At 39.4% G+C, this 27,478-nt stretch overlaps 1 protein-coding gene across 2 annotated transcripts in view; it reads right to left on the bottom strand.

Moving 5' to 3' along the window:
* The window catches only part of TBC1D12 (TBC1 domain family member 12), a 43,992-nt gene extending 16,801 nt beyond the window's left edge, over window positions 1-27,191 (bottom strand). The window contains exons 1-3 of one of the 2 annotated variants that reach the window (XM_039380247.1): window positions 26,313-27,191; window positions 10,263-10,386; window positions 3,386-3,442 (exon numbers count right to left, since the gene is read on the bottom strand). In XM_039380247.1, the coding sequence (XP_039236181.1) occupies window positions 3,386-3,442; window positions 10,263-10,386; window positions 26,313-27,097 (966 nt within the window). In that variant the 5' untranslated portion in view covers window positions 27,098-27,191. The remainder of the gene's footprint in view (window positions 1-3,385; window positions 3,443-10,262; window positions 10,387-26,312) is intronic. The other variant, XM_039380248.1, reaches the window with a different exon arrangement.
* Between the last annotated feature and the right edge of the window lie 287 nt (window positions 27,192-27,478).

Here is a 27,478-nt window from a genome sequence, read left to right as displayed (position 1 = left end):
AGAGATCAAAATAGCTTCGGGCTCAAACTGTCATGGTGGCTTATTCCCCAAATCGAAATACATTCACAAAGCATCAGAACTTCTCATTGGAAGATGCTTCTTCCTCAAGAAGTCCGTGCACCAGGAAATTTATTTGAAGATTAGATCCCAGAACCATCAAACACACCGAGAACTTACACAACTAAAATATCCATTTTTTTCTGGATACTTTGCATGACTAGATGTAAAGAATCCAATATTCTTAACTCTGCATTTGAATCAGAATCTAAAATTCTTGGTGTGGAACAAAAAGCTTGAACTGACACAAAATTTCACTTCAAAAGATGTGAGCTAATACTTTTCCGTAACAAGGTAAAAATACAATTTAAAGTCAAATGCTTTGTCAAATGCTTAACATGCAGGACATGTGGTAGAAGACAGCTGACAGCTAAGATTCAAGACTACGTAAGACCTGTATATGTAAAAAAAGTTATTTTGGAAGTGTCACATGTATGGTTTCACAAGCTTAGAGAAGGTTGTTAAAAAATATTACAAGATATCAGGCATTTACTGAAAGTTCCAGAATGTTTCACAATCCCAAAGGAGAGACAAATTTCAGCTTTAATAGAAAGTAAAAATAGTTATCTCCTTATTAAGGCTGGAACTGCACCTTCTCATCCTCTAAGCCAATAATTAATCTGTTAACAGGCTAAAGGCATGTTTTTCCTGAAAAACACCATGACAAGATATTTAAGAGCGCTACAATATGTGGAGGGACTTGCATTTCTGGTATTTATTCCCACAGAAATACAGATAAGCCTATTAACCTACAGGTAGGTAGCAGGTAACTGGGGCTGGGAAAAAAATGTCTTTTGCTTATAAACTGCCTTTGTGCCTAAGAAGATAAAGATACCCCAAATACTATTTTCTAGAAAAAAAAAAAAAAAAAAAAAAGAAAAAAAGAAAAAACCACACACAAACAAAACAACGACCAATCAATCAAACAAAAACCCACCAAAGAAACAACAACAAAACAAACACACATCCCCAACATCACCACAAAGAACACCAAAACACCTTCCTGGTGTTCTAAATAAACAAAAAATAATAAACCTGCAGAGGTCTATTGCCTGCACCTTTTCACTATCTACATGGAAAACATACAAAACAGAAGTTTCTTTCATCCTTTCTCTGAAGAACCATCTGGTACAGCCAGACCATTGAGAGTTATTTTAGATATCTCTAAACACTACTGGATTGCTCTGTGTAATGTGTGTAATTGCCCATAGCTCCGTCTTCCAATACTTAACAACCTTACAGAAAGGAAAACCAGCTGCATTGCAGCATTCCAGAAGCATTAGTTGACCTTAAGTAGGGTATGCTTCTGAGGATAAAGTATTTAACTAAGTGTGAACATAGTGATTCAGTCTTAGAAGACAAATTTGCATCTACAGTGCCCAAACTATACAGCTGTAAAGGAGTAAATACCAGCCATAAAATTTAACATGAATCTTGCTTGTATAAGTTTTGATCTGTCTATGATCCAACAACAAAAACTGAACTCCTGGAAATGAGTGATAAAAGCCTTGGATTACAAGGACTGTGGAAGTCCTCACAGTACCAATCATGCAGCTAGAATACCACCGATCCAATTATGTTTTAGGCAAGCTGGAGGAGAAAGTGATCTGATAGGCAAGACTGAATTAATTTACCGCATCTTAAGGATTGCCTCTATTTAAAGTAGATGTCAAAGCACACTAATACTCCAACTAAACAAAGCATGCACCCTGCATATGACAGTTTCTTCTAACACGCTTTCTCCTCCAAAATTCTAAGGCTGATACTAAAAGAGGTTTTATTCAATCAACCATGACTTCTGTTGAGAAAACAGAATGGGGATTGCCATATATTGTGCTAATGGTCTTTCCTCTACATACACATGACTCTGGAGCAGACGGGTCTATAAACCATCTATATGATTATTTTCATGATGTTATACAGCTGCTTAGATATATCATCAGAAAGATTGCATCCCTTCTTTTGAATCTACTGTTTGAATGTACTCTCAGGCACATGGTATGACTCTTGAGGATGGTCCTGTGCAGGCCTAAGAGATGGAGTCAATGATCCTTGCGGGTCCCTTCCAACTCAGCGTATTCTGTGATTCTCTGAGTCAGGGTTGATCATTCAAGAATGGAAGCATTAACAGAATCGCTTAGGAGGGCATCCATGTAAGAAGAATTTCTGCTAATGCATAATCCTACATCATCATATGTGCTGCCTCTGGGTTAAATGCTAAAATCTAAAGCTGGCACTGGCTACAAGGTGATCATAAACAATGAAGTGTTTATAGCAAGAGCAGATGTCACTGAAAAATTCTGAGTCAAACTAGACATTTTCCTGGAACTAAGAATTCCAGATGCTATCAGAACAGGCAGAACGGTACATTCTTGCCTAATTTGCAGGTGAACTAGGAAGAATATATATTTATGGAGGAAAACATACTAATTTTCACATAGCACAAGACTGCTGACACTTAAGAGTTTCTAGGTCAACCTTCCAAAATAATGCCATACACCTTCAATTCTTTGTTTACTTTATTTTTTCCTCAATTGGATATTTAACAAGGTGCATCACATTTCATCTTCTTTTGTTCACAAGAAGCCACCGGTTTTGGGCCCAACAAAGAAGAGCTGAGAGTGGTCGGACCATGTAACCATTTGCATCAGAATCAACGGTAGTTACATCACTGCTCTGTTTCACAAAGCCACAGCAACCGTTTCATAAAACTAAAGAGCCAACCTGTACTATTCCTGTTTAACAGACTGCAGGATTCAAAAAAAGTTTACAAAGGCAGCAGTTGGAGCAATTTCAGAAAGATACAGTCACAGCAGATAGATGACACAACATAACGAAAGTTTCAATAGCTACGCTTTTCTAGGTTTCCAATTTCATATTGGAAATAAGTGATTAAAAGCATCTGGAGTTCTGAAGTGCCACTGTTAATGACTTGTGTGACTTAGTGACAGAACAAAGATTAAAATCTAATAAGGTGTTCAAAAATATTAGAAATTAAGCCTTTTAACAACTTTTACCATTAAGCAACAAGGCACAAACATAGAAAGTAAATTACTATCAAGCTCTATCATTACCTATTTCCTGCTATTCAGGAACATGCAAAATAAACGATAAACAATAATACTCTATCACTTTAAGCTGTTAGTGAGATTCATGTGTGAAGTTTGTTTGTTTATTTTACTAATGGTATTTAATGAGTTGATGGTTAGTGCCATAAAATATTCATGCTACTGTGAAAATGTGATGTTTTTTCTATTTTAATGAGTGCTACACAGTCCCATGCATGGCATTGAATACAACTAAAAAAAGTATATATTAAATTTCATACCCCTGTGTTTAACAGACTGAGAGCAGATATTGACGCAAGACTGCCAGAACTGTCATCCTAATGAGAAAAACAGAAGCAAAGCCTTAGTGAATAAATGAAGGAAAAGACCATTACAATATAGCAACATGCAAGCCAAAATTTAAATTCACATGTAGAGTATTTATCTTTTATGTTTGAAGACACATAGATGTGTCTGTTCCTCCTTCTCCAGCCCTCAAAATATACAGATATACATACAAAAGCTGCCCATTTGTGCAAGTTGTCTGCAGACACTGGTTGCGTTATCTTTCTGGTTTAATTGATGTTTTATATTCTCAGTAATCAGCACTTTTGCCCAAAGCGAGATCTTTTGCCGTGGCGCTTCTCAGGCACATGACAAAAGGCATTCCCTAAGACATCACTGCCTCTCCCTAGTACACATCACTCATAAAAGTTAGACTTACTTAAACACTAGCCTTGGAAGGCACCCTGTTAAAAAGCAGAAACAAAACATTGCCCCCCGTTTCCTTCTGCCATGTAATAATCAGTATTTCTAAACTGAAAGAACAAAAGTGGACTACACCTCAACATTACTGGTGAGCCAATGAGAACTGAGATGCATTTGTAAGGCTTTGAGAAATAATCACTTCAATTAAGCCTAAGATTCTAAGCACCTATCGAACCCTTCACAGCACATTGCAGCAAGGTAATCAGTTAAAAGCATGCCAACTAGAAGAGACTCCATTCAACCACAGCTCTGCACACTTCCATTCAAAAGTCAAAGCTGGTTTTCTAATGGAAAGAAAAGCCAAGCTTAAAAATGGGGTGCAGGGGAGGTGACAAACCCAGCCATTGGTTTTAAGCACCAAATTGCAGCACCAAGATGAAGGAAAATAAGCTTTGCATCATGACTTCAACAGAACATATCTGCAGTATTCTGTACCATGCACACCCCAGAATAATAGAAAAGTACTTTAAAGGCTTTCTTATCTCTTGACATACTATTTTTATCTTTTCAGTACTGAAGTACCATACCAGCCTCAGAAGGATAAGGCTTACATTGAAAAAAAACAAACCCCCCCAACCTAAAGAAAAAATATCCGTGTAAGACAGATCTACCACCTAAATCTTTTTGCTAAATTCTTTATCCTTTTGCAATTTGATATAGCCTGGCTAGGTGATGATTTTGCTATGTCAGCACCTCAAGCTCAGCACCATGTCTGCTTAATCTGCAAAAGCTCACCTCTTTAAGAGAAGGAAAAAAAAAACCAAACCAATACATCATGCTTTGCTAAAGAAGTCCAAAGTTCCAATAGAGGGGGAAGAATACCATCAAAGAGAGAATCCAGACTACAAAAAGACCCAAAACATCATGTCCCACCAGATTAAAGTAAAAGAAGTTTTATCATTTTTATTACATCAATTTATATTCTTTGTTTACTCCAAACTTCTAAGAACAGAAATGAAAATATATACAATGCTTATGTTTTCTTTTTCAAGCATTAGGAAAAAGAAGTTTGCTTTAATACCCTTAGTAGTTCTCCCCAAAGACTTTGTTTTTGAATAACAGCAATCAGAAGAATTCACATCAGGAGAGTCAACACCTCTGTGTTATTTTCAAAGCACTGCTCCCATCCCCACTGTAAGTTACTCCCCTGAAGATGTATTTGTGCCACCAGCATAGCACTGACAGCATAAAAACTTCTTAAGTTTTCCTTGTCAAAGCAGCTGGGTAAGCTCTGGCAGTAGGAGCTGAATTGTATTTTATGTCCTTTATACAAAACAAAAGGAAGCATTTGTCACTCTGAGGGGTTCTACTACTTTCTCTACCACTTTACTGACAAGATAATCATTGCAGAAATCTAGAACACTGGGGAATGTCTTTACCTCTAGAGTAAATATTTTACTGACTACACGTGATTCTGGAACTATGTGGTACATTTCTGGAGAATCTGAACTGCTACAGCATCTACAAAGAAAACCATCACAGCCTTGTCACTGCTGCTAGTAGAGTAAATTGTTATTCAGGCGTTACATGTTCCTTGCAAGACCCAATACCCCATAAATAAATAAACAAGTAAATAAATTTTATTGTCTGTCCTCCTTTCAAGGCAATTTGTTACCAATGTATATCAACCCTATATCTGGTAAACAGGCAAAAATCTTGCCTTTCTCTTTTCTCCAGTAGTAGTGCAAGGTGAGCCAACACAACCTCTATAAAACAATCTGCTTAAGAACCACTCCTACAAAAAAGCACCGAGCATTGTACAACTTCTCACAGATAATTAGTCCTTAGGTTTGTTTACAAACACACCATACACATTTTTATAAGCATTAAAGAGCTTCACACACTTTTAAACTGCAACAACCAAAACTGGAGGGAAGAGTTAATATTGCAAATTAGAAGGTTTGAGTTGTATGAAAACCCATTCAAAACGCATCTGTTCCTCTGAAGAGAAGCCTCTGAAAATCCTTGTCCCTGGGAGACCAAGGGAATTCTGCCCAATCAGTGACTGCAATTTCTCCATTAGATTTCAGACCGGAGATAACAACATTGGAAAAATATGCAAGTGAAGACACTGAGTTTTTTAGCCTTTGAGTAGTTCTTTTTTTTAAGATTTCAGAGTCACCCCAACACATTTTCAGAGGTTAGTTGTACAACAGTGACCGAGTCAAAAGTTAGTATTTAATGGACTGTCTAAAATTAAAACCTTCCAGTTTGTACACAAGGTGACAGATTTTGGAAAAAGATGGCTTCACTTCTGAATAAGCAATCATTTCTAAATCACTGCAAGCTTTTCATGGTATGTCAGATTTAAATAGAAAAGAAGCCTCTTTTTCCACCTCAGTTAAGGCTGCCACTAAGAGCAGCATTGTTAAAACTGCTGATAAAATGAATTTGGTGAACATTTTACTTTTTTTTTTATTTTGCAATGTGTATTCGCAAATTATGAGTTTAATTCAGGCATATTAGAAAAAAAAAAACCATACTGTTTTAAACAAATTAATAAAAAGTATGCAAGACTGCTTTAATGAAAAAAGAGCTAAACTTAATGACTTGATTTCAGAATAGTTTTGATTATAAATTAAAAGTTCTTTTCTTTAAGCATAAGCACAAAAACTGAAATTGAGCTTGCATTTTTAAAGAGAACTTGGACTCTAGTCAATACATTCCAAAATGTTATATATCAGCCCACAAGTCTGTTTCTACTTTAAATGCTTCTGCATTAAAATATTTTAGCCATTTAATTTAAAGCAGATTTCTGTACAGACTGAAAAGAATTTACCAAACTGATCATTAATGACCACATACTTCTTCTAATAGCCAGTTTTATTAGCTGCAATTCATGAAAAAAGGCACACTTCCTAAAACCATCAAAGGCATTTGACATTTGCAGTCCTGGGGAGTTGCTGTTTTCCCTTTTTAAAAAACAGTGAAGGAAGGAAGCCCAGAGGAGAGAGATGTCCAGCAAAAGAGTTGGCCTCGATCACATCCTGCTTGGGCAGCTCTAAATCCAAGGAGAGATGAGCGTGCCAGCAGCTGCGAGAGGGGAGATGCAGCTGCCAAGAACTTTCAACCTCTGACCCAGTTCGAGCGAGCGCACCTCGCCCGGAGCAGGCTGATGGCAGCACAGCTGTGAGGGACTCTGCTGCTCCCCAGGCAGGCAAGCCCCCCAGGCTGCTGTACCACAAAAATATTTATCTTCTTCTACGTGTGCTAAGAAGATTGCAAAGAAATTATTTACAGTAATATTCATTAGACAGTCTCTGAAGGCAGAGCTGGCTAGCGTCGCCGTCTGAAAAATGTCTGAAACAGTATCCCAAATTAAGTTTCCAGATTTTCTCAGAGGTTATTCAAGATATTGGAATCACTGTCTGACTTCTCTGGAGAGGCATATATAGCAGTGTCTAGTTGATAGACAGTGACTGGGAGCCACAAGCATTCATTTAAATGTAATTATCAATTTACTACATCACCCTTACCATAACAAAGAAAACAAAGGAGGTTTCCATCAGCCAGAATGGAAAGGGGACACCTGAGTTCCACCACCTTTTGGCTATAAACGTACAATGATGCAATTTTTCTCTCTTTTACTAATAGGAAAGTCCTTTAAGCTTCATTATATTGCCGTAAAACTTTGATGGAAGTATTATTCTTATCCAAAGGACTTCCTCCTCTTATTAATTACAAAGTTTTTCCTGTTGTGAGTTAATTTTTCTCGCAACAGGGCTTCCTACGATCTCATCCTTTATCTGAAGGATGCTGACTCATTACTGAGTTTCCTTAATCAAGGGTTTATTTGTACCCTCTCAAGGCTGGCCACTGGCATCTGTAAAGTGAGAGAACTGTGTTCAACCATGGAGAATAATGTTCAGGAACAGCAAGATTTGTTGCTAATAATAAACTACCATAAACTCCCTTACAGGTAGCTTTCCTACAGCTTAAGCCCATTCTACTTGCAGTCTTACACCTAAAGCTCATTTTACAAAAGCTGGCTAACAGTAAGTAGTCATAGTTCTGACCATAGATTGCTAAAAAAAAAAAAAACCTGGAGAAAAATGCAGGGTTTGTGTTTCAGATCACATTTGATCCCTCCAATTTAGAAAGTCAAAGTGCAAGTTTGCAGAGACACTTCATGTAGGTTATGAAGCAATCTGCCAGGTTCACAGAATTACTTATGAATAAAACATATTAAGCTTCAATCATATTTATATCAACTTCTTGAAGGCCTATATTTTTTTCACTTGCCTATATTCATTCTTGCCTATATTTTTTTCATTCACATCTCCTGCATAGTGAGGAACTAGTCTAGGGGCTTCAGTCAGACATTTGAAAGTGAAGATGCTATTTCCCACTGATCTTCAGTAACCAAGTGTACCCATACCCATTCTAAACCATCACCAGCTTAGCAAGTTTGAACACTTTTTTGAGAAAAGAAACCATTGGCTTTTCTTCAAAGGCATGTGCACAGGGAGCTATATTGTAAATCTTAAGCACACATACAAGACATTTGACATATGCTAAATTTGGAGACATTAGGGTCACTTCTCAATTAAAGATCCAATTGTCTTGGGTATTGTACATCTAACTGTGTGGAGAGCATACTGTCAATCTGGGTCCCCCTTTGATAACTGTATATCTTAGTTCATGAGGCTTTATCTAAAACCCAGGCACGCTTTAGCCAAATAGAAAGCTAAAAATGTTAGCTATTACCTTACTCAAGATTATGAAAATCCAACAGTGATTTTAATCTGGCAAACACGACACAAACCACGTGATCATGGCTAGGACCAACTCAATCATATTTAAAGATAATATATTGTTGTAATACATTTGCTTTTCTACTACTTTGGAGAAAAAAAAAAAAAAAAAAAAGGAATACTGCCTTTTAAAACAAAACACAATCACCGAGGGACAACAGAATAAGAAAATAGGACTATTTTTTCAGATTATTATCTTCAACAGGTTGCCAAGGTAAGCTGTGGATGCCCCATTCCTGGGAGTGCTTAAGGTCAGGTTGGATGGGGCTTTGAGCAATCTGCCCATGGCAGGAAGGGTAGAACTAGATGACCTTTAAGGTCCCTTCCAACCCAAACCATTCTGTGATTATAACACAGTTTCCAGAACAAATGTCTTCGTTACTAGAGAACAGTAAGCAGATGATGGGTAGCACTGTGCAGATTCTCTGGATTTTTACCACAGCATTTTCATAGCACAACACCAACAACGTTCATCTGCAAGGAAACAAAGAACACATGCCCTCTTTCCCACCCAAAAAGGAAAATCATTTATATATTTGTATTTGAAAATGTTAAAAGCAGTCAGTTTACCTCACAGTAAATCACAGGATGGTTTGGTTTGGAAGGGACCTTTAAAGGTCATCTAGTTTCAACCCCCAAGATCACACTTGCTGTAATCATTTCCCTACAACATTTTATTGTGTGACAAACCCCATTACATCGAAGTCCTTCAAAAAGAATTTTTCACTTTAGTTACTCCCAAAAGGCCCTTTTTGCCACAAAGCTCTTTCTAGAAGATGACTGAACACTGCTTCATTCACAGTCATTTGCATCTGCCAAACACATCAGCTTATATGGAACTTAAGAAAAGAGACGGAGAAAGCAGCTCCCAAGAGACTGGAGTTACTGTTTTAACAAGCACGTGGGACATTCACATTTCATATGTCAACAAATCTTTCCATTTCAGGTTTATAATATTAAGTTATATTAATGCTAATATTAAGTAAATGATATATTACCAATTGCTCACCTTCAAAGACTATGACGTTTTAATATTATTTTATCAAATAAACTCCACAGGAACAATTATATGGAAGTGCAACTTTGTGTCAGAGGAAGAAAATCAGAGGTACCTTTCTGGAGTACCCCAGTAACTCCTAACCAAGTTCAATTTACAGTATTATTTTGGAACAAAATACCTTGAGGGAAATTAAAACTTTCATTTTAAAAAGATCATATGTTTCAGAATTCTAAGCAATTTGTCACAAGTTATCCACACAGAAAGCCTTCCAGGCAATAACAACTACGGAAAAATCAGTTAGATTGTGGCATATCATATTAAATAAGTGTGCTGGTTAAATAAGACAATAAGTCAAAACGTTACAGGAATTTAATACAAGTTCTGATGTATTGACAAAAACAGCTTAAATGCTTTCTGAACATGTATCACCTTTTTATAAGCACTGAGATGTACTGAGGAATGTGCCTGATAAAACTCAAACTTCTTAGTAACTACTATTCTTTAAACAAAGCCCCAAAAGAGTTTCTCAGAGCACTCTATGGTTGTATAACAATATGGAGATAACAGCAGAGAAACACAATATCTATGTGTTATTTTTACAGGTTTCATACCTAGAGTTGTGTGCTGTTTACTCACCTGCTGAATAATTTTGGAATCTTTCGGAAGGTTTTCCCTGGGTGGGACTTTTCCAAACAACTTCCAACCAGGAGCGCTTTGGACAGCAGGTTTGAGTTCCTTTGTCCTTTTAGTGAAAAAGTTTCTGTAAAGAGAGGAGGGTTTTCTTTTTGTTTATTATAAGCATATAAACAAAATATATTGTGCCCATTTACACTTCTTTAAATGCAGTTCGCCACTGGGGTAAACTGTAGATATTTACTGCTCCACAAATGCAGAGTGTGCTACCTTAGCTTTCTCTTTGACTTGAAATTAATTAACGTGAAATGAAGCATCTTTCATTACAGATGTTTTGATGCTCATATTTGGTTTAAACATTCAGCTTTACCTCTGAATTTTAAGCTACTTTATGAAATATCAGAGCTTTATTTAGTAATACCAGGCACTTTATTAAATGTAAGATAGCAGCATGAGACACCTCTCAGACTTTTGTTTGGGATTTGCTTTAATGTCTTACTAACCTATTTTGGTACTGAAATGACAACAGCTGAAAAACACAGTGTAACTCAGAGATTTAAAAAAGAAATTGTGAAATATTACTTCTACTAACATTCTCTGCAATCTTCACACCTTCAACTTTCATAACATGGACTAGAAAACCAGTGAACAATCACACAGCTTTAGTTTAGCAGATAACCTTTACCAGTGCCTAAGGCAATTACACTGAAAAAAGCAGATGACTGCATTGCTCTTACTTCTTAGAAAGGCAACCATCACAAGACCATATTAGCAACCATTTGTGTAGATACTCAGCTGTACTTTTTGACTCAAATCACAAGCTCCCACAGAGCATGTTATGTATGAGTGCTTAGAAAATTAAAGAAGTGTATTTATTCCACATACTGGAAAGTTACTTTCCAGAAACTTGCAACGCAAAGGGATTAAAAGCTCAGTAGTCCATAAGGTTATTTCTCAGGAAGCTTACAAGCTGACCTCTGAGTGAACAGAATATGGAGCACTTTTACTGAAAGATGTTTTAGTGTGGTGCTAACTAGCTAACTTCACAATCTTCCTCTGGAAAGAGATCCCCAGATTTATTCTGCATTTGAAGTGTTTGCTATATTTTAAAATACAATTCCTTCTCAAATTGGATGCAGTCACATTGTGCACAGTAAACAGTCTTTTGGCTTGCCCAGATAAAAGAAGCATGCTTCAAACACCTCAATCGATCTAAAAAGTGCTCAGCGCTCTTAAATTCCAGTGCTGTCAGGATTTCTGGGCAGGCAGCATAGTTTTACAACTAAGAACTGTTAGTGTTTCTAAGATATTGTATAGCCTTCAAATACAAACTATCTTTTCAGTTTCCAGAATGCTTTTTGTTATTTGGGAAACAGGCAAATGCCTGTCGCAAAAATCCCTTCCATGCAAGTTTGCATGAATGGACTATACAGTCTGTAAACTTATGTGTAGTTGAGGATGTAGCCACCAGCAAACAGCAAGCTGGAGAGACGGAGAAGTAGAGGCTGATAGAGTATGGAAGCCTCCCAAGAACTGGTAAGCTCAACTGGTGGTCCTCTGGAATTCAGGAAGATTAAGAAACCCCAAACCCCAAGACCCTCTGTCTGAGGTCACCAGCACACACTACAATCCTCAACAGCTTGCTAAAAAAAAAGACCAAAAAAAAAAAAAAAAAGACTGCATTCAAGGAATCAAACTGTTGCTATTAATAATAGTATAATTAATGCAAGGTGTTCTGGTAAGCTTTAGTTGTGTCCCACACATCCCACAGCTCTATCTCCATCAGGGAAACCTGCAATATCCTAATCCATCCCTGTAGAAGTAATGTAAGCACTCAAACACCAAGATAGTGGTTTCCAACACATAATCTGGAAAGAAGAGCTGATGAAAAAGCCAAGCTGTGGCACCAATGTCTTTAAAAGACACCGTCCTCAGTCAATCCCAGGACCGCACACCATTAGTGAAATGAACAGGTCCACCCATCAAGGCAAAAAAAAAAAGTGCACTTGCATGTTTACAGAAATAACAAAGGCTCACTTTACAAGTACAGGACACCTTCCACAATGCTTTAGGTTGTCTTCAGGAGGGAAGGAGGAGTGTTTGAAGAATCATAAACAAAACAAGACTACTGCAGCAGCTGTATTTGAACTTAACTGAAAAAGACTTTTTCACCCGAAAGCACAAATGCAGGAAGATACATTCTGCAGTACTGTTCTTGACTTCATGGATACCAATTACCATCCAGTCTCTGCACATACTATGGAACACCACCAGAATAACTTAGCAGTTGAGCTCCACTGCTTCTAGCACTTGTGGAAGCTGAAGGGTGTATGCCTTTAACATTGATGGCAATCTGTCACTGTATCAAAGCTGGTTTATGATTAACTAGGACGTTGATAGATTTAAAAAAGGAAAAATGTGTAAACAAACAGAAGGTTTTATTTAATATTTCTGTACAAAAGATTAAGGCATGCTCACAGCTTTTACAACATCTCGTTTTTCATTTTTTTTTAACAAATATAATATTCAAACAAACCTTCCGGAAAGCAGTCTGGAAGCGAAGAAATTTCACTTTTATTGAGTAGATGTTCATTGAAGTCTGTTTCTTGTGAAGGTAAAAAGCTGGTCAAACATTTTATGATGTCAGAATAAACCTCACATAGGAATTCTAATCCAAGAGAAATTAATGAGATGTTTACAAATAAAGTTTGCTGAAGATGGAAGGACACAATATATTGTTTTGGCAGCTAGCAGTATCACATCTGATGTGTTGTTGACAGCAGTAAAGCCTTACAAAAGCCTTGTTAAGGAACAGCATCTGTGAATGCTTACAAGTTGCATTCACTGAATGGCAGAAGTGTACTAGATTTGATATATTTGTTTCTTGCTTAGAATATTCATGAGCTTCACTGATCCCAGGAAGAGTCATCTATTGAGATGGCTGAAAAGTTAATAGCATTTTGGTACAGAATCTCAAAATCTGTTTGAAAACGTCAAAATTCCTTAAAAAGAAGCCTACACTTTAGAACTGAATAATGCTTTCTGTTGCAAGGACCCTTGGGATAGAAGTATTAAATTAGTTCATAGATTTAAGCTCTAGTTTACAAAAACCCATGGGAAAAGTTGCAGGGTTTTTTTCCCTGCTACTTTTATAGAACACATATTAACACTCTCAAATGACACTCCAAAATGTTTCAGCAGGTGCCTTGAAGAGCTTGAAAACTAAGTGAAGTGCCACAGAAGGAGAAGCTGTTAGTGGCACACATCAAGACACCTATTGCTAACAAGGTTTGGATTACACTACACAAAAACCTATGGGGCTCTGATCACCCAACTACAACAGCTGTAGTGACAGTTATGACTAGTGGTTTTCCTCCTTATTTTTAACAATGTTGCTTCAACTATTACTGCCTGTGCCCACAGCATTCTGTGCAAGTTTCACCATACTGATGGCACAGTAATTCAGAAATGTTAACATTAATGCCACTTGTAGAAATGGTTATGTTCTACTGCAATTGCTTGTTTCCACTCTGTTTTTGCTTTTAAATTCCTTTTTTCATTGTCGTTTAAGATAAATTAGTGAAGTCTAAATACCATTAGAATTAAATCTCAGAAGGGGATAGGTGGAACTTGATATTTTAATGGATTTTTTTGTTGTTTACTTTGGGGGTTTGGCTTCCCTCCTGAAAAAAATCTGAACACAACTTTTTTCCAATTTCCAAGCTAGTTGTACGTCAGTTCAAGAGGATGACAGATTTCCAAGTTTTAGAGGAAGTTACTGAACAATACAAGACAGTTAATTCAAAACTGATCTTAAATTATATCAAAAAACAGACTAGAAACTGGGCTGCTGTATTTCCACAACAGCCACTCAAAGAAAGCTGAAGTGCTTTGAATAGCAGCAACCATGAACATCAGCAGGTAGGAAAAGTGCCAGGCTAGATACAACTACAGCACTCTGCCTCTAGGTATGAGTGATTCACCTCTCCACAAGACCAGGTAGTCTTGCAATAGTCTTTTGTTCAACCAAAAATGTCAAACTGTAATCTAGTTTCAAGTTAGATATAATTTTGCTACAGTTCTTTCAAAGATCACACACGTGGACCTTCCCTTTTTACTGCTTCACTGTGTGCCACAGACTACCTGCATTCCACTGCTTTGTGCATCCCAGCAACACCTGAAGTTGCTTTCCTTCCCACTCCAAACGCACATCCCTAGGTTTCCAATAACAGATTCAAAGGAGCCTGCCAAAAGGTTTATCTCTGATGATTCAGAGCTCTGATGTTGTTAAGATATAGTAGGGCATTACTGGAAGCAATCAACTTTATTTACTTCCATTTTCCCTGAAAGTCCCATTTGAATTCAGAATTCTTAACAATAGCTCTTGGAAACAGCATTCACAAGTCTATATCTGCCCTTAGTTCTCTAGCTTTAAAGCACGATACAGACACTGACTCATCTCTCCACTCCCTCTATAAAACTGTAGCCCTTAAACCCATACATTCAGCAACACTTGTAAGTGCAGCCCCAGCTTAGAAAGCCACACCAACTGTTTAGCCAGGGAGTCTAGAAAGGCAGTTTTATCAGATTCTTTAAAGGCGTTGCAAACTCAAAGACAGTTAAACAAAGCAGTCAGGAGTCATAACAGAGATTTGTCTCTTCTCCGTTAAGGAATGTCTGTAGCCTCAATCTACTTCTTACTTGGTGTTAGAGAATCCAATCATTAGAACTCCACATTCAGGCTCAAGCTTCACCTATCCTGATGCTTTTGGCAATCTACAGACAGATTTCAGGTAGGTTGGATCTTACACCTGAGCCATTTAAGATGAATATCAGTATAAAGCACATAAAAAAATCAGCCTGCATTTCTCCAATTTGTTAATCGTGCACTAAAAAGAAATGGTAAAATTCTAATGGTATCAACTACTGACACAAGGATATGGTCTTGGAAGAGAGCACAAACCATATGATCATCATTAGTGTTATACATGAACAACGAACCATGCATCCTTACAGTTCACTTTAATATACAAATAAATTTAATTCAAAATGCTGCACCATGTTAGACAAAACAAACAAACAAACTGTGGGCATCCCTGGAAAGCAATCCTTACAGAACTTGCAGCATGGCACCAAAGAAACAATTTTTTCCAAATAAAATATTCAGAATTCAGGGTTATTTTAGGAATAGATGAAATACTGTGGTTAAATCTTGATGCTGAAAGTTTGGCTACTAGTCTTTGACTTCCTTCCCTTGCAAGGTAACTTTGACCTTGCTCAAAATGTTTACTTACTAATCTATAAATGAAATAGTTGCAAAAAGAGACCTTCTGTTAGCATACTAAAAATTACCTTTTTTTTTTTTAGAGAAAAAAAAGCTAAAACATTTTTTTTTACTTCACACACATACCAATCTGGTCTACTGTCATTTTCCGTCACCAATCATTTCTTCTGATTGCATCCAGCTTTCAAGAGCTTTGATAAGAGGGAAGTACTGAGAAAACAAGGTTTGAAAGCTAAGAGAACTGACAAAGGAAGTGAGGGCTGATTAGATTGTCCTTTTGATTAAGCATCTAGTACCTGTTAGTAAACACTGCATAATACAACTGTCTGATTTTAAAACAGGGAAGCAGTACACAAACAGGAAGGAATCAGGATCCCGTCAAGAACATCCTCACTCTACGATATAAAACTTTTCTTCACAGAATCAGAAAGGCTTAGAGGGGGAATCCGGCACAGAATTAATGCTACAAATGAGCACAAATGCACAAAAATGCAGTTAAAAGCCCTGGAAGCTTCATTTCTCTGCAATAACTGAAGCACATTAAAAATCTACCGCTTCCAATAAAACCTCAGAATTTGTAAAAGGAATATGATGTAACAAAATTCAGAGTTCTCCTTGTGTAGACTTGCTCTATCCCTATCCTAATTTCTAAAATAGGCTTCCTAGGCATAAAAGATAGGTCTACATTTGAAATTTGTTGACATCAGCTGAAAGACAAACTGATAAGGAAATTACTTATTTACCCAATAATCTTTATCCAGAGTGCTATATCAGTAAGGAGTTAGAAGAGGTATGTCCCAAGAATTGCTATAGATGCATTTTTACTGGTATAGCATTAAAATGAGTAGTTGTTACTTAAAACCATACTTTCAGAACAGTCTGCACAAATTCTGAAGATCACTGCAAGCCTCTGATGCCATATTCCTTTACTATTACAGCTGAGTACATAACAAGAATTAATTAATTCACACTGGCATGTCTTTACCATGTGTAAAACACCAAAGCTGCTTAAAAACACAACAGAATTTTTCTTCATACTCCAGTCTTGTCCATTCTGTTAAGGTCTTATGTGCAATAATTGGAAATAACAGCAGAAAGAACCTATTGCTTTATTAAGCACCATCAGCCCTTCTGCTTTAAACAAGACTTTTCAATAATTTACATACAGAAACAAATGTAACTCAACTCTAAGCATAAATAATGAAACATTAAAAGGAAATAGAACCTTTTTGGTTAGCCCCTTACAAAGCCTGCAGAGCAACAGAAGTAGGATTCTATTTCTACATCTCAGACTGTTTATATACAGTACACAATTTGTAGGAACTGATAAAAAAGTGTGTCCAAAAAGTTAACAATATATGTTCAGAGTGCACACAGTAATTACTTCTAAGACCAAAAGACAGGGTGTCACAGCTTCCCTGTTATTTTAGATTTGAATTACATGACACTGTCCAGGAGCTATTTGCTCACTTTCACCTACTCATAATTATTTCCTCACATTAGTTATGGCTGAAAAAGTGACATGAACATAAACATATTAAAAGCAAATAGCCCCTACTTTACAAATATACTTTTAAATTCATCCTTTATCCTCACATTTCAACCTTAATTTCTAAGTTAATATGCAAGTATTTTTAGGCTTAGCTTAAAACTCTTCACATGGAGATTTAGAAAAAAACAATAAGATTTAGAATATATTCAACATTCTACATTTTTAATTTCGATAGCTTCAAACAATGTCAATCCATTTTGATTTGATACATTTATATGGCTGCTCTCAGCACAAGTTTTTAAGCTCTGTCCTACATTGGAGGAGACATGACCCAACCAATTTTACAGTCCATGTCTTCCATCACCTTGCTACGAGAAGCAGCTAGACACAAACTTCACTTTAAATTTTATTACCCCAAACACAGATTTGTTACAGGTTTCTAGTTCAACACCTCTTAGCAGTACAAAGATATCTTCTTTCTCTCCACACCAAGACAAGCCAAAGAATATCCCAAACCATCCTCTCCAAAGGAATTTCCATGTTTGCATCTGTATTACCCTACACTTACAGTCTTTAGCGCGTAAGCAACCTTTGACTTTCCTCCTCCTCCCAAATAAAAATTAAAATAAGGAAACAAAAATCCTAACCAGAAGAACATGCATCTTCAGCAAGACCAAGTCTGTAGTACTTTTTTTAATTAAATATGATGTTTCCATTGATATTAGTTGTAAACTAAAGCTTCAGCTACAATTAGGTATGTTTGAAATTCAATGAACTGTCAAGGACCAGCTGCTAAGGACTGAGAGGTAGGGAAGGAGGTGGCTTCTGGCCTCTTTAGAGAGGACAGAAGGATTAACAGAACTATTATGGAACTTCATTGAAGAGACTAAATTACATCAATCTTATTGCTTAAACTCTCATTTGACAGCAGTCCCAAAGTGGCTTTACCAAGTATGCTGGCAAAACAGTTTTACTACAGGCACACAGACACTTTGGTAGTTTTAGGAGTTGAAAGCGTTTAGCTGTATTACAGAACATTCTTTACAGAACACCGACTGATAAACAGTTTTTTACCACTCTACATTATAATCTTAACAAAAAGCCGTTGCACAGGTCAGCTTTACAAACAGCTCAAGCATTCAAAAAACTTACATAAACAAGCAGACACATATGCAAAGGGGTTAAAATTCAGAGTGCTTAAATACAAAATGAGTAATGGGAGATCATCAGTCACTCACCTTTACTTTTCAGAGCGAAGTAGCAAAAGAGAGCTCTATGCCAGACTATTCCATCACCTTTGTATTTGGTCAGGCAGTTCAGCAGCTATTTTGACACTATATGGTCAATCTTCTACAATAATAATAAAAATACTTGCTCAGAGTATCTAAAATGAAATCCTAGATCACAGCTGCAAGAAATGGAGAATTTCTACCCAGCGCCTACAGATATTCTGCTATTTCTTGCATGGCCAGGAATATCTACTCCAGCGAAGTCAAGGCTTGTTAACCAGCAACCTACTCCAAGCAAAACAGTGCTAGAGGAACAAGACCCCTTCCTCCCACAGAGTGGTCACTAAGGGGAAGTTCATTACTCCTCTTTGCACAAGTTATGTCCTACACCCCCTTCTTCTACATTGATTCCAAGACTTTCCATACCTTGCAAGTCAATTCAACTCACTAATCCCACAGAAAACCATGAACATTTTTTCACTCCCTAGCTTAATGAGCTACAACAGCTCACAGAGGATCAAATAAATACCAGAAGCAGGGAAGAAACATTTCCTTTGTTTCCTGACAATAGCAAATTCTTCAATCAGCTCACCAAGATATCTCACAAAGTACAACCAAATTAAACAAATGACCTGAAATTGTTCTAGTAATGACTCACTTCCAGTTAAGGCAAAACTCACCAGATTTATCAGGGCAGTCACTATCCCTATAGTTCAAATGTTTGTATACAATATACACTTGCATGACCAAGGTGAGAAAGACTTCCAGGGTAGAGTTTTATTTTGAAGACTGTCCCAAGGGTTGGAGATGATTGCTACTCTGCCCAAAAACTGGTTAAGCCTCAGTTAATATTTTTCTCTTCTGGTCCCAGACAGGGTGCCTGTCAACTACTTGATTGTGCAATGTTGTACTACAAAGTACTACTGCAGTACTTCTGTAGCCACTCTGAGTATCAGGTTTCTGCTGTGGTTAGCAATTCACAATATATTTTATATCACAGCATCAGTGATCAATTGTAGAAATACTACAAAACACAAGAATTCATTTTTCATCCGTTACCTGATATTAGAATGCAAAAGCCTCGCTCCTTTCAGTTTTGCCTGATGACTTTTTACAAAACAAAGAAGAAATTTCCCCATCTACCACTCAGCTACCTACAAAATTTCAGGAACAGCAAGCAACTTGCAAAACACCTACTGGTTACAGCAACAAAAAGCTAGAATCATAGAAAGAGTTAGGTTGGAAAAGACCTCCAAGATCACTGAGTCCAACCATTAATCCAGCACTGCCGGGTCCACCTCTAAACCACGTCCCTAAGTGCCACACATACACATCTTTGAAATACCTCCAGAGATAGTGGCTCAACTACTTCCCTGGCAGCCTGTTCCAGTGCTTGATTACCCTTTCAGTGAGGATGTTTTTCCTAATATCCAATCTAAGCCTTCTTTGCCACAGCTCGAGACTGTTTCCTTTCATCCTATCACTTGATACCTGGAAAAAGAGATTGACACCTGCCTAACCACAACCTTCTCTCTGGTATTTGTAGTGACATCTCCCTTCAGCCTCCTTTTCTCCAGACTAAATCACCTCAGTTCCTCAGCAGCCTAAAGTGCTCTGGAATCTCCACTGCTTCCTATTTCACAGCTACCAACTACTGAAATACCTTTGGTAGTACATGGATTGTTTGGGTTTTTTTTTAAAGCATTCTGGCATCCAGCATACAAACAGCTTCATTATTGCCCAGCAGCAAGGTAAACAAGATCCCACATTAATGGATGCATTGGGCAACTGAAGCAACACAGATATAGGACTAAGCTGTGCAAGGTCTGAGACCTGACTAGGGCCAAGCTTCCCCTGCTACAGAAAGCAGAGGAGCTGGGATCAACAATTCATCTGTTCTTGGAACCCAAGTAAGATGTGTGAAGTGCACCCTTTTCCCACAGTGTCTTCCTCAGCAACAGAGGCAGAATGGCTATAGATGTTTCATTGCTATCTATATCTCTATTATCTTTTCTCCTTTACTTCTAGACAATTACTTAGTTTGCCTACTCCTATAGCTGGCCTTCAGGAAGTTTAGATCAACAGAATGCCCTAGGCAAGGGGAGCCAACAAGGAAGCTTTTATTATACTACATGATCGAAAGAGACTCATTCACCTACACAAGAGCACATTAAATAAAACTTCCTAATATAACAATGGAAACTCAACATAGTTTCTTCTTAATAAAGGAGTACCTTGGAGAAGAAGAGAGCAAAAATTACAAGAAAGTACTCCTACAGGCTACAAGTATTCTTTTCAGTCAGGAGGTAAGAAATCAGGAAAGGAATTTAAAAGAAAACTAGTCTGAGTGTTTGGCTCTCAGAAGTTCTGAAAGAATAAACTCATCTATGACCATGAAAACTAGTTTTCTACTAATTGAAGGCACAGGTTTACCCAACAACATCCATGCACCTCTCATACTGTTACCCCAACGCTGAGCCAGAAGCAGTATGTTCTGCAGGTGGCACAACTGACTGGTTTCTGAAAATACAGAGCCAAATTAGTAAAGTCTCTCTTTTGCAGGCTCTCCTTATGTTCAGGCATCATTCAAAAATCTGTAGGATTTTTATGCTGGAGCCCTCTCAAGTCTCAGAGGTTTGACAGAGCCTGGGTAACAGGCTGCAGTACTACTAGAGAGCTGAGGCAGTAACTAAGCTTCACTTCCTTAGAAAGCAATAAAATAAAAAAGACATGCATATGCCGAAGCTGAGAAGTTTAAAGCAATGCCTACCACCCAGTCCAACAAACCCAGTCCTTCCCAGTTGAACAACAAACAAGACCAGTGATGGATAAAAAATGACAGATTTTATATCATAAACATCTCAGTAGTTCCAAGAAATTGAAGATAGGAATAAAATTTTTTGCATCCATGTGAATGAAACATGACCAAAACCCCTTAAACTCCTTTTTTAATCTTAAGCAATCAGGACAAAATAGCCTAATGAATAATTCAACAGCCATGAGGACAAAACCATAAAACTATCATTTTCTTAGAGGCCAGCTGTGATTAAAGTGACCTCCTTTGGTTGTTATTTCCCATGTAAAACACTGTCCTTTTAGTCATAGCCTATTCAGAAGAGAGGTCCCATTCACTTTGTCACACTACTCTCAATATATTGAGTCTGTAAGAAATCCTGTGACACAAAATAAGCAGAAGAGACCAAGTAATGAAAAGGCCTTCTGCAAAATGAAGTGAGGGGAAGAGATGGGGGAGGGAGAGAAGAGATGCTTTCAGGTTAAGTTAAAATGCCTCTGTAAAACACTCCTTAGCAAAACAAGCTTTGACTCCAACAGTTTGCTGCACACTAAACAGCAAATTCAGCTGTTTAGCTTGAAAAAAACACACACAACCCCCCCCCCAAAAAAAACTACAGCATTAGTTTAAGAAGAACTTACTTCACAAAAACTCTTAATAGAGTTACAAAATTCTTAGTGCAAATGTAAGTACCAATGTAGACTATTACACTGTCCACTAAGGGGAGCAGAGAAATTGCTAATAATACTTTAGGTATTATAAAATGATGAAGATTATACACGTGGCTCTAAGGCTTTAGAGTGATATCTATTTAGTCAGCTTTGGGGGGGGGGGAGGGAAGACTGGCTGGAGACAGAAGTTGGAGCAATATGGCAACCTGAAACCTATCAAGAGGTAAATCAACATAACACTCTTCTGCCTGCACACCTGAAATTTAACTTTGGTTTGCTAGACAAACATCCTAAGCAAAATGGTTCTGTGGGTGCACAGCATCTTACCTATTGTCAAGCACCTATTGCTAATATTTTCCAACAACACAAAACTCTTTGAGACCTATGCATCATGAGACCTGAGAGTGAAGCTTTCTCAAACAGAGAAATTCATAGATCTTGAGGACTTGCTTATTTTTGTGAACTACTTGGAACTGGTGCACTAATAAAAACAGGGGTGCTGTCCTTTACATTTAACTTCCTACAGTGGGATCTGCACTTGTGAGAGAAACTTTAGGTGCCCAGAGATATTTCCTTAACTTCTTATGAATAAAAGCTTTATATAATTTGGGTAAAATTTTATATGTACACAGTTATTAAAAAAATTGAGTCAAAAAAAATAATGCTGAGCACTCATCTTCAATGTCTGCTAGAGTCTGCTTTACTTTGGAGATTACATTTACTTAAGTTGTCGTTATATTTATTATTCATGTGACTGAAAGCCAGAAACATGTCAATGCAACTTCATAAAATAAATCATTCTTAGCAAACAGTGAAGGAATAATCTACACAGGAGCTTCTCAATTCAATAATATGAATACTATTTCTTGTTTATATCAAGTTAATCATGTCTCTAACACAGGAAAAAAAAATACTGTTTGAAGTTACTCACGGATTTGGGTCCAGGTGCTCTTGCCTACTTTCTCCAGTCAGCTTTAATTCAAATCAATTATATGTATCCACTTGTTCACTTAGGTTACAAGGCTACTTGGAGAAAGGAAAAACAACTGGGTTCAACTAAGACAGAAGGGTGAAGGGTGCCCTAATGATTTCCATGGGAAGATTTGTTGTATTCCCTTAGATCTTCTCTCCAATCATTTTTCCAATAAATTGACAGTATATTTGGACTTTTTTATTTGTTTGGGTTTATTTGTTTTATCTGGACAATATAAAAACAACCCCGAAATCAAAAATAGAACACACAAGCTTTTTTGGGATGTCAGTAAGATCTGACCAAGATATAGGCACAGGCAATAGCAAAATATAAATTAAGCATTGTGAAGTGATCCCATCAATCTGTTCTCTTATCTTTACACGAACAGAAGGTTTAGAAGATCCATCACAACTAGGACAACCCATTCCCACTTGACTCTTGTTTTTGACCAAAAGCCTGATAAAGATATTTTTTCTCCATAGATGCACGGTACATCCCCTGAAGTTTCATGTTGCCTTATGTATGCAGAACTCTTCTCTAAGAAAAACATTGATTCTGGTACTAAACATTCATAGGATGCATCTGTAGACCAGGTAGACGCCTATGTAGCACAAAAAGATGCAAGTGCTACTTAGTAATAAACTGAACTAAACTACAGAGCTAGAGACACTACTATGTACACATGTAACAACACTCTGGGAAGTGAACCTCTCTTCAACCCTCCAGTCTGTACCAAGGACATTTGTAGAGGCAAAAAGATTAGCAGCTTTTGAAGAACTACCTACTTATGGAACCACAGGACTGTGTTTACAACGAGGCAGAAAAAGATGTGAGCTTCAGTGATTTCTTAATTCTTTGTTCCTACAAATACTGACTCCCTTCAACTTTCCATCATCTCCCCAAATGAATATTTTTCAAAACTTCTGGACAATAAACAACCATTCTGGGTGAGGAAGGGAGAATGAGACTAAAGACAGTTTCTATAAGCATGCTTACAACCCCTTACACCTATTTCTCACAGCACATCACAAAGACCTACAAGAAGTAGCAGTTAGGAATTAAGTTCTTTGTGAATCTTGTTAGATGAATACTGGAAAACACTTATTTGGGAAAATGGTGCTCTACTATAACAAGCAAGTATCACTGCTGTTGTCAACAGTAAGCTTTGAATCCAGGAATAAAAAGCTTCACCAGATATCTAAAGCTACCAGATATCTAAATTTACCTAGTAAATATATAATTCAGGAAGGAACAATATCTATACAAGCTGAAAAGACGCCCGGTACATACTTGTAGAACTATGAAGTAGAACTCATCTTTAAAAGAGGTGCAGAATCACTGTGTCTTTATCTCACCACTGGAATACTCACTCCTGCTTGACCTTTTTTGTTAACTCTTCTGCTGTGTATGGGCTGCTTTGGGGGATAGAGCATAGTCAAGGTATCATTCCAGTCATCACAACTTTAATTCAACTGTCCACACAACATTCCTGCTCACTGAACCATTCTGTATCAAATAGCAATCCATTGGGGCTACCCAAAAGCGATCCAATAACCCGAGAACAAAGCATTGCCCTTGTAAGGTCTATGTAAGACCACAAACCATAAGAACAATGCTTATATATGGCTGTACTAAGAATCATACACAGGAGTACAAGGCAGTGACAGGTGACTTTCAAGAAGCCACTTAATGCTCTGAACATAACAGTAGCACAGTGGAGACAAGTGACCATAGTCATACAGTTTTCCTTGCCACAGCACTCTGCTCAACATACCCCTGATCTACTCATGGCATCCCACTTCACATGTTGAGAGAAAGAAGAAGTAGAGCAAAACTGATTATTTTTCAGTTAAAAGTTAGCATTGATTTGACAGGCTTAATGATTTTGCACAAATACAACTAAGATCCCAGGGCCAAATATTACACCTAATACTTACCTGAAAGAAAGGCTTTAATCACTGATGCAAACTTTCCTGGGATCTTAGAATAATTATTAATTACTATCTCAAGGGCAAAGTCATTCTTCCTGTCACAGACTTTGGGTGAGAAGCTTCTGTTGATAGCTGCTTACTTTTTCCCCCACCTCACCTCATTGGTTTCTCCTCCAGTTCAGTGAAATGAAGACAGACAATTAACATGGATTATTTCAAAGAACTATGAAGCAGGTCAGTCTGATAACTGAAGAGCTGGGAATACGCAGCTGGAAACAGCAGCCTCCTAACCCAGATCTGTCTGATCAGTCAAACTGTTCAGTCATGGCAATTACAACAGTGAAGCTTTCATACTGAAGGCAGTAGGACTTCCCCCTTGCTTTCTCTCGTTTTCTTTAAATAAATGCAAGAAGTGTCCACTTTTTAGAACAATTTCCATATAATTATGGCTATTAGAAAAACCAGTAGCTGCATAATGCTTAGTTGCCAGCTGGGGTTAAACTGCAGTACCTAAGAGGAAAATTCTCCAGAATTTCAATCAGCTACTGCTCTGGGGTAAAAAGAAAAAGGTACAAATGTTATTGATCAAAATGTTCGAGAAATGAGGCAAAAGGAAGGTAATATACTGCAGCTCACATAACATGGAAGGGAAGAACACTAATAGGAAACAGCAGGAATAGAGGGACATCTCTCAATCTATCCTTGACACAAAGCAGATGCACCAAACTTACACTGCAACTATCACTATCTCTGTCCTCAGACAGGAATCCATCTCCCTGTTTCCCGAGGGTCAGCAGAAGTAGCCTGTTTCTCAGTTTGGGATCCCACCTTGAGATCAAACCTCTCCTATCTCATTTCTTCAGTTAATAGATTTAATCTTATTTTGTTTTCTTAAGATATTTAGAGACCTACTGGGCTTTCAGAGTGACTGTTGCACAATAACTATAACCCTGGGGTTTGGGAGAATAAATACTGTTGGAAATTAAACTGCCCACTTCAAACCTAATAAAAGTAATATAGAGTATGTTATAAACTATTATAGTCAAGCCGCATCTCCTGTGTAATATGCTAAAGAATGAGCAATGCTACAGAGGTCCCAGGTAACTTAGCTGGATGTCCTGTAGTTTTTGATTTTGTGCTAGAAACTTAAGAGAAGTTAATCTGAGCCTTGTCTTTGAAGCTTTCCACAACACACTTTAAAATAAATAAGTAAACTGTATCTACACCATCACCAAGTAGCAAAGCTTTTGCAACTTCCACGATGATTTGAAAGTAGTTTTCAATACCAACAACTTTAACCTTATTCCCCAAGCAGTTTAATCAGTACCACTGTGATGATCCAGACAGTAAAATGCTCTGGTACAGGAAGCAAATTCCAGTTTGAAGTCCATGTAGTTCGTAGCAGTAAAAGCGCCTCTATCGTATTACTGTCACGTCCAACGCAAAACCTTGCCTTACTCTGAAAGTGCCTGCTTGCTAGCAAAAGAGTCCGTTAAGGTTGGAATACCTCTTCCTGCGATCCGCAGTAAGACACTCTCCACTCAAGACACGCTCCTTCAGACAGCCCCCCGGTCCGGCACAGACCCGAACCCGCCCGCCTGCGTCCCGCGGGGCATCCCCCGACCCCTGCCCCGGTCTCTGCCGGGGGCACCGACCGGCCCCGCCGCCGGCTCCTTTACCTGGTGAAGAACTCGGCAAAGCTGCTGCCGGCGCCGGTGATGCCCAGCCGGTGCCGGGCCCTCTCCGGCGGCTCCTGCGGCGGCGGTGCCGGGGCTGCAGGCGCCGTCCCTCCTCCGTGGGGCAGGTGCTCCGGGGCGCTGCGGCGGCGGCTCACCTCGTACGTGTTGCGGGAGTTCAGGTTCACGTCCGTGAAGCCGAGGGGCGCCGGGGGCAGCGCCGCGGGCGAGCGGCTGCCGGCGTCACCCCCGGGGCTGCGGGGCGGCGAGGGGCTGCCGGCCGCCTCCCCGCGCCGCTCCGCCTCGCCCCGCAGCCGGCAGCTCCGCAGCGGCTCCTCCAAGGCGGTTCCCGCGGGGCCGCCGCCCGCCGGGCCGGGCGGGCAGGGGAGGAAGCCCCCGTTCTGCAGTTTCGCTTCCTCCTCCTCCGGCCCCGGCTCATCCCGTCCTGCCCGGGGGGGCGGCGGCGGCTCCTGCGGCGGCAGCAGGAAACCGACGTCCCCGTTGGTCATCCTCCCGCAGGGGCCCACGGCGCAGGCGGCCCCGTTCGCGGGCTTCTCCGGGCAGCGCTTCCCACCCGCGGCCGCGGCGGGACCGAGCGCCGCCAGGTACCGCTGCAGCAGCCGCTCCTGCCCCGGCCCTCCGCCCCGCCGGCTCGAGCCCCGGCTCCCATCCCGCTCCCCGTCCTCCTCCTCCTCCTCCTCCGCCGCCTCCTCCGCCGCCGCCTCCTGCCGGCCCGCGGGAAGCACGGCTGCGCCGCCCGGAGCTCCGGCATCGTCCGGCCCCACCATTTGCCGCCGCGGGGCGCCGGGGGCGCGGCGGGGGCCGGGGCGCGCGCCTTCCTCCGCACCGGCGGCGCCGCGAGCGCTGGCAGCCGGCGCCGCTCCGCGCGTCGGGCACGGCCTCGGCGGGGGGCGGGCGGGTCCGGCACACGCAGGCGCGCGGCGCCGGCCCTTCCCCCCGGAAAGTCACCATAGAGAGACGGGCAGGAAGCGCCCGCCTGCCCGGCCGCCCGGCGCGGCCGCACCCGGAACCATAGAGATGCCACCCAGACCGGCTCTTGCCGCGCCCCCGCCGCTACCGTATTGCACCTAAAGGCTGGCGGCGCGCAGCAGCTACCGCATCCCACCGACGTGCCGCGGGAAAGTGCAACCCGGCGACCTCATCCCTCC

This window comes from Pipra filicauda, unplaced genomic scaffold (genome assembly GCF_003945595.2).
Source record: "Pipra filicauda isolate LSUMZ 115617 unplaced genomic scaffold, ASM394559v2 scaffold190_size1978887_pilon, whole genome shotgun sequence".
Classification (NCBI taxonomy): Eukaryota; Metazoa; Chordata; class Aves; order Passeriformes; family Pipridae; genus Pipra; species Pipra filicauda.
The sequence above is the reverse complement of the archived record's forward strand: the minus strand, read 5'-3'. Positions and strand labels throughout refer to the sequence as shown.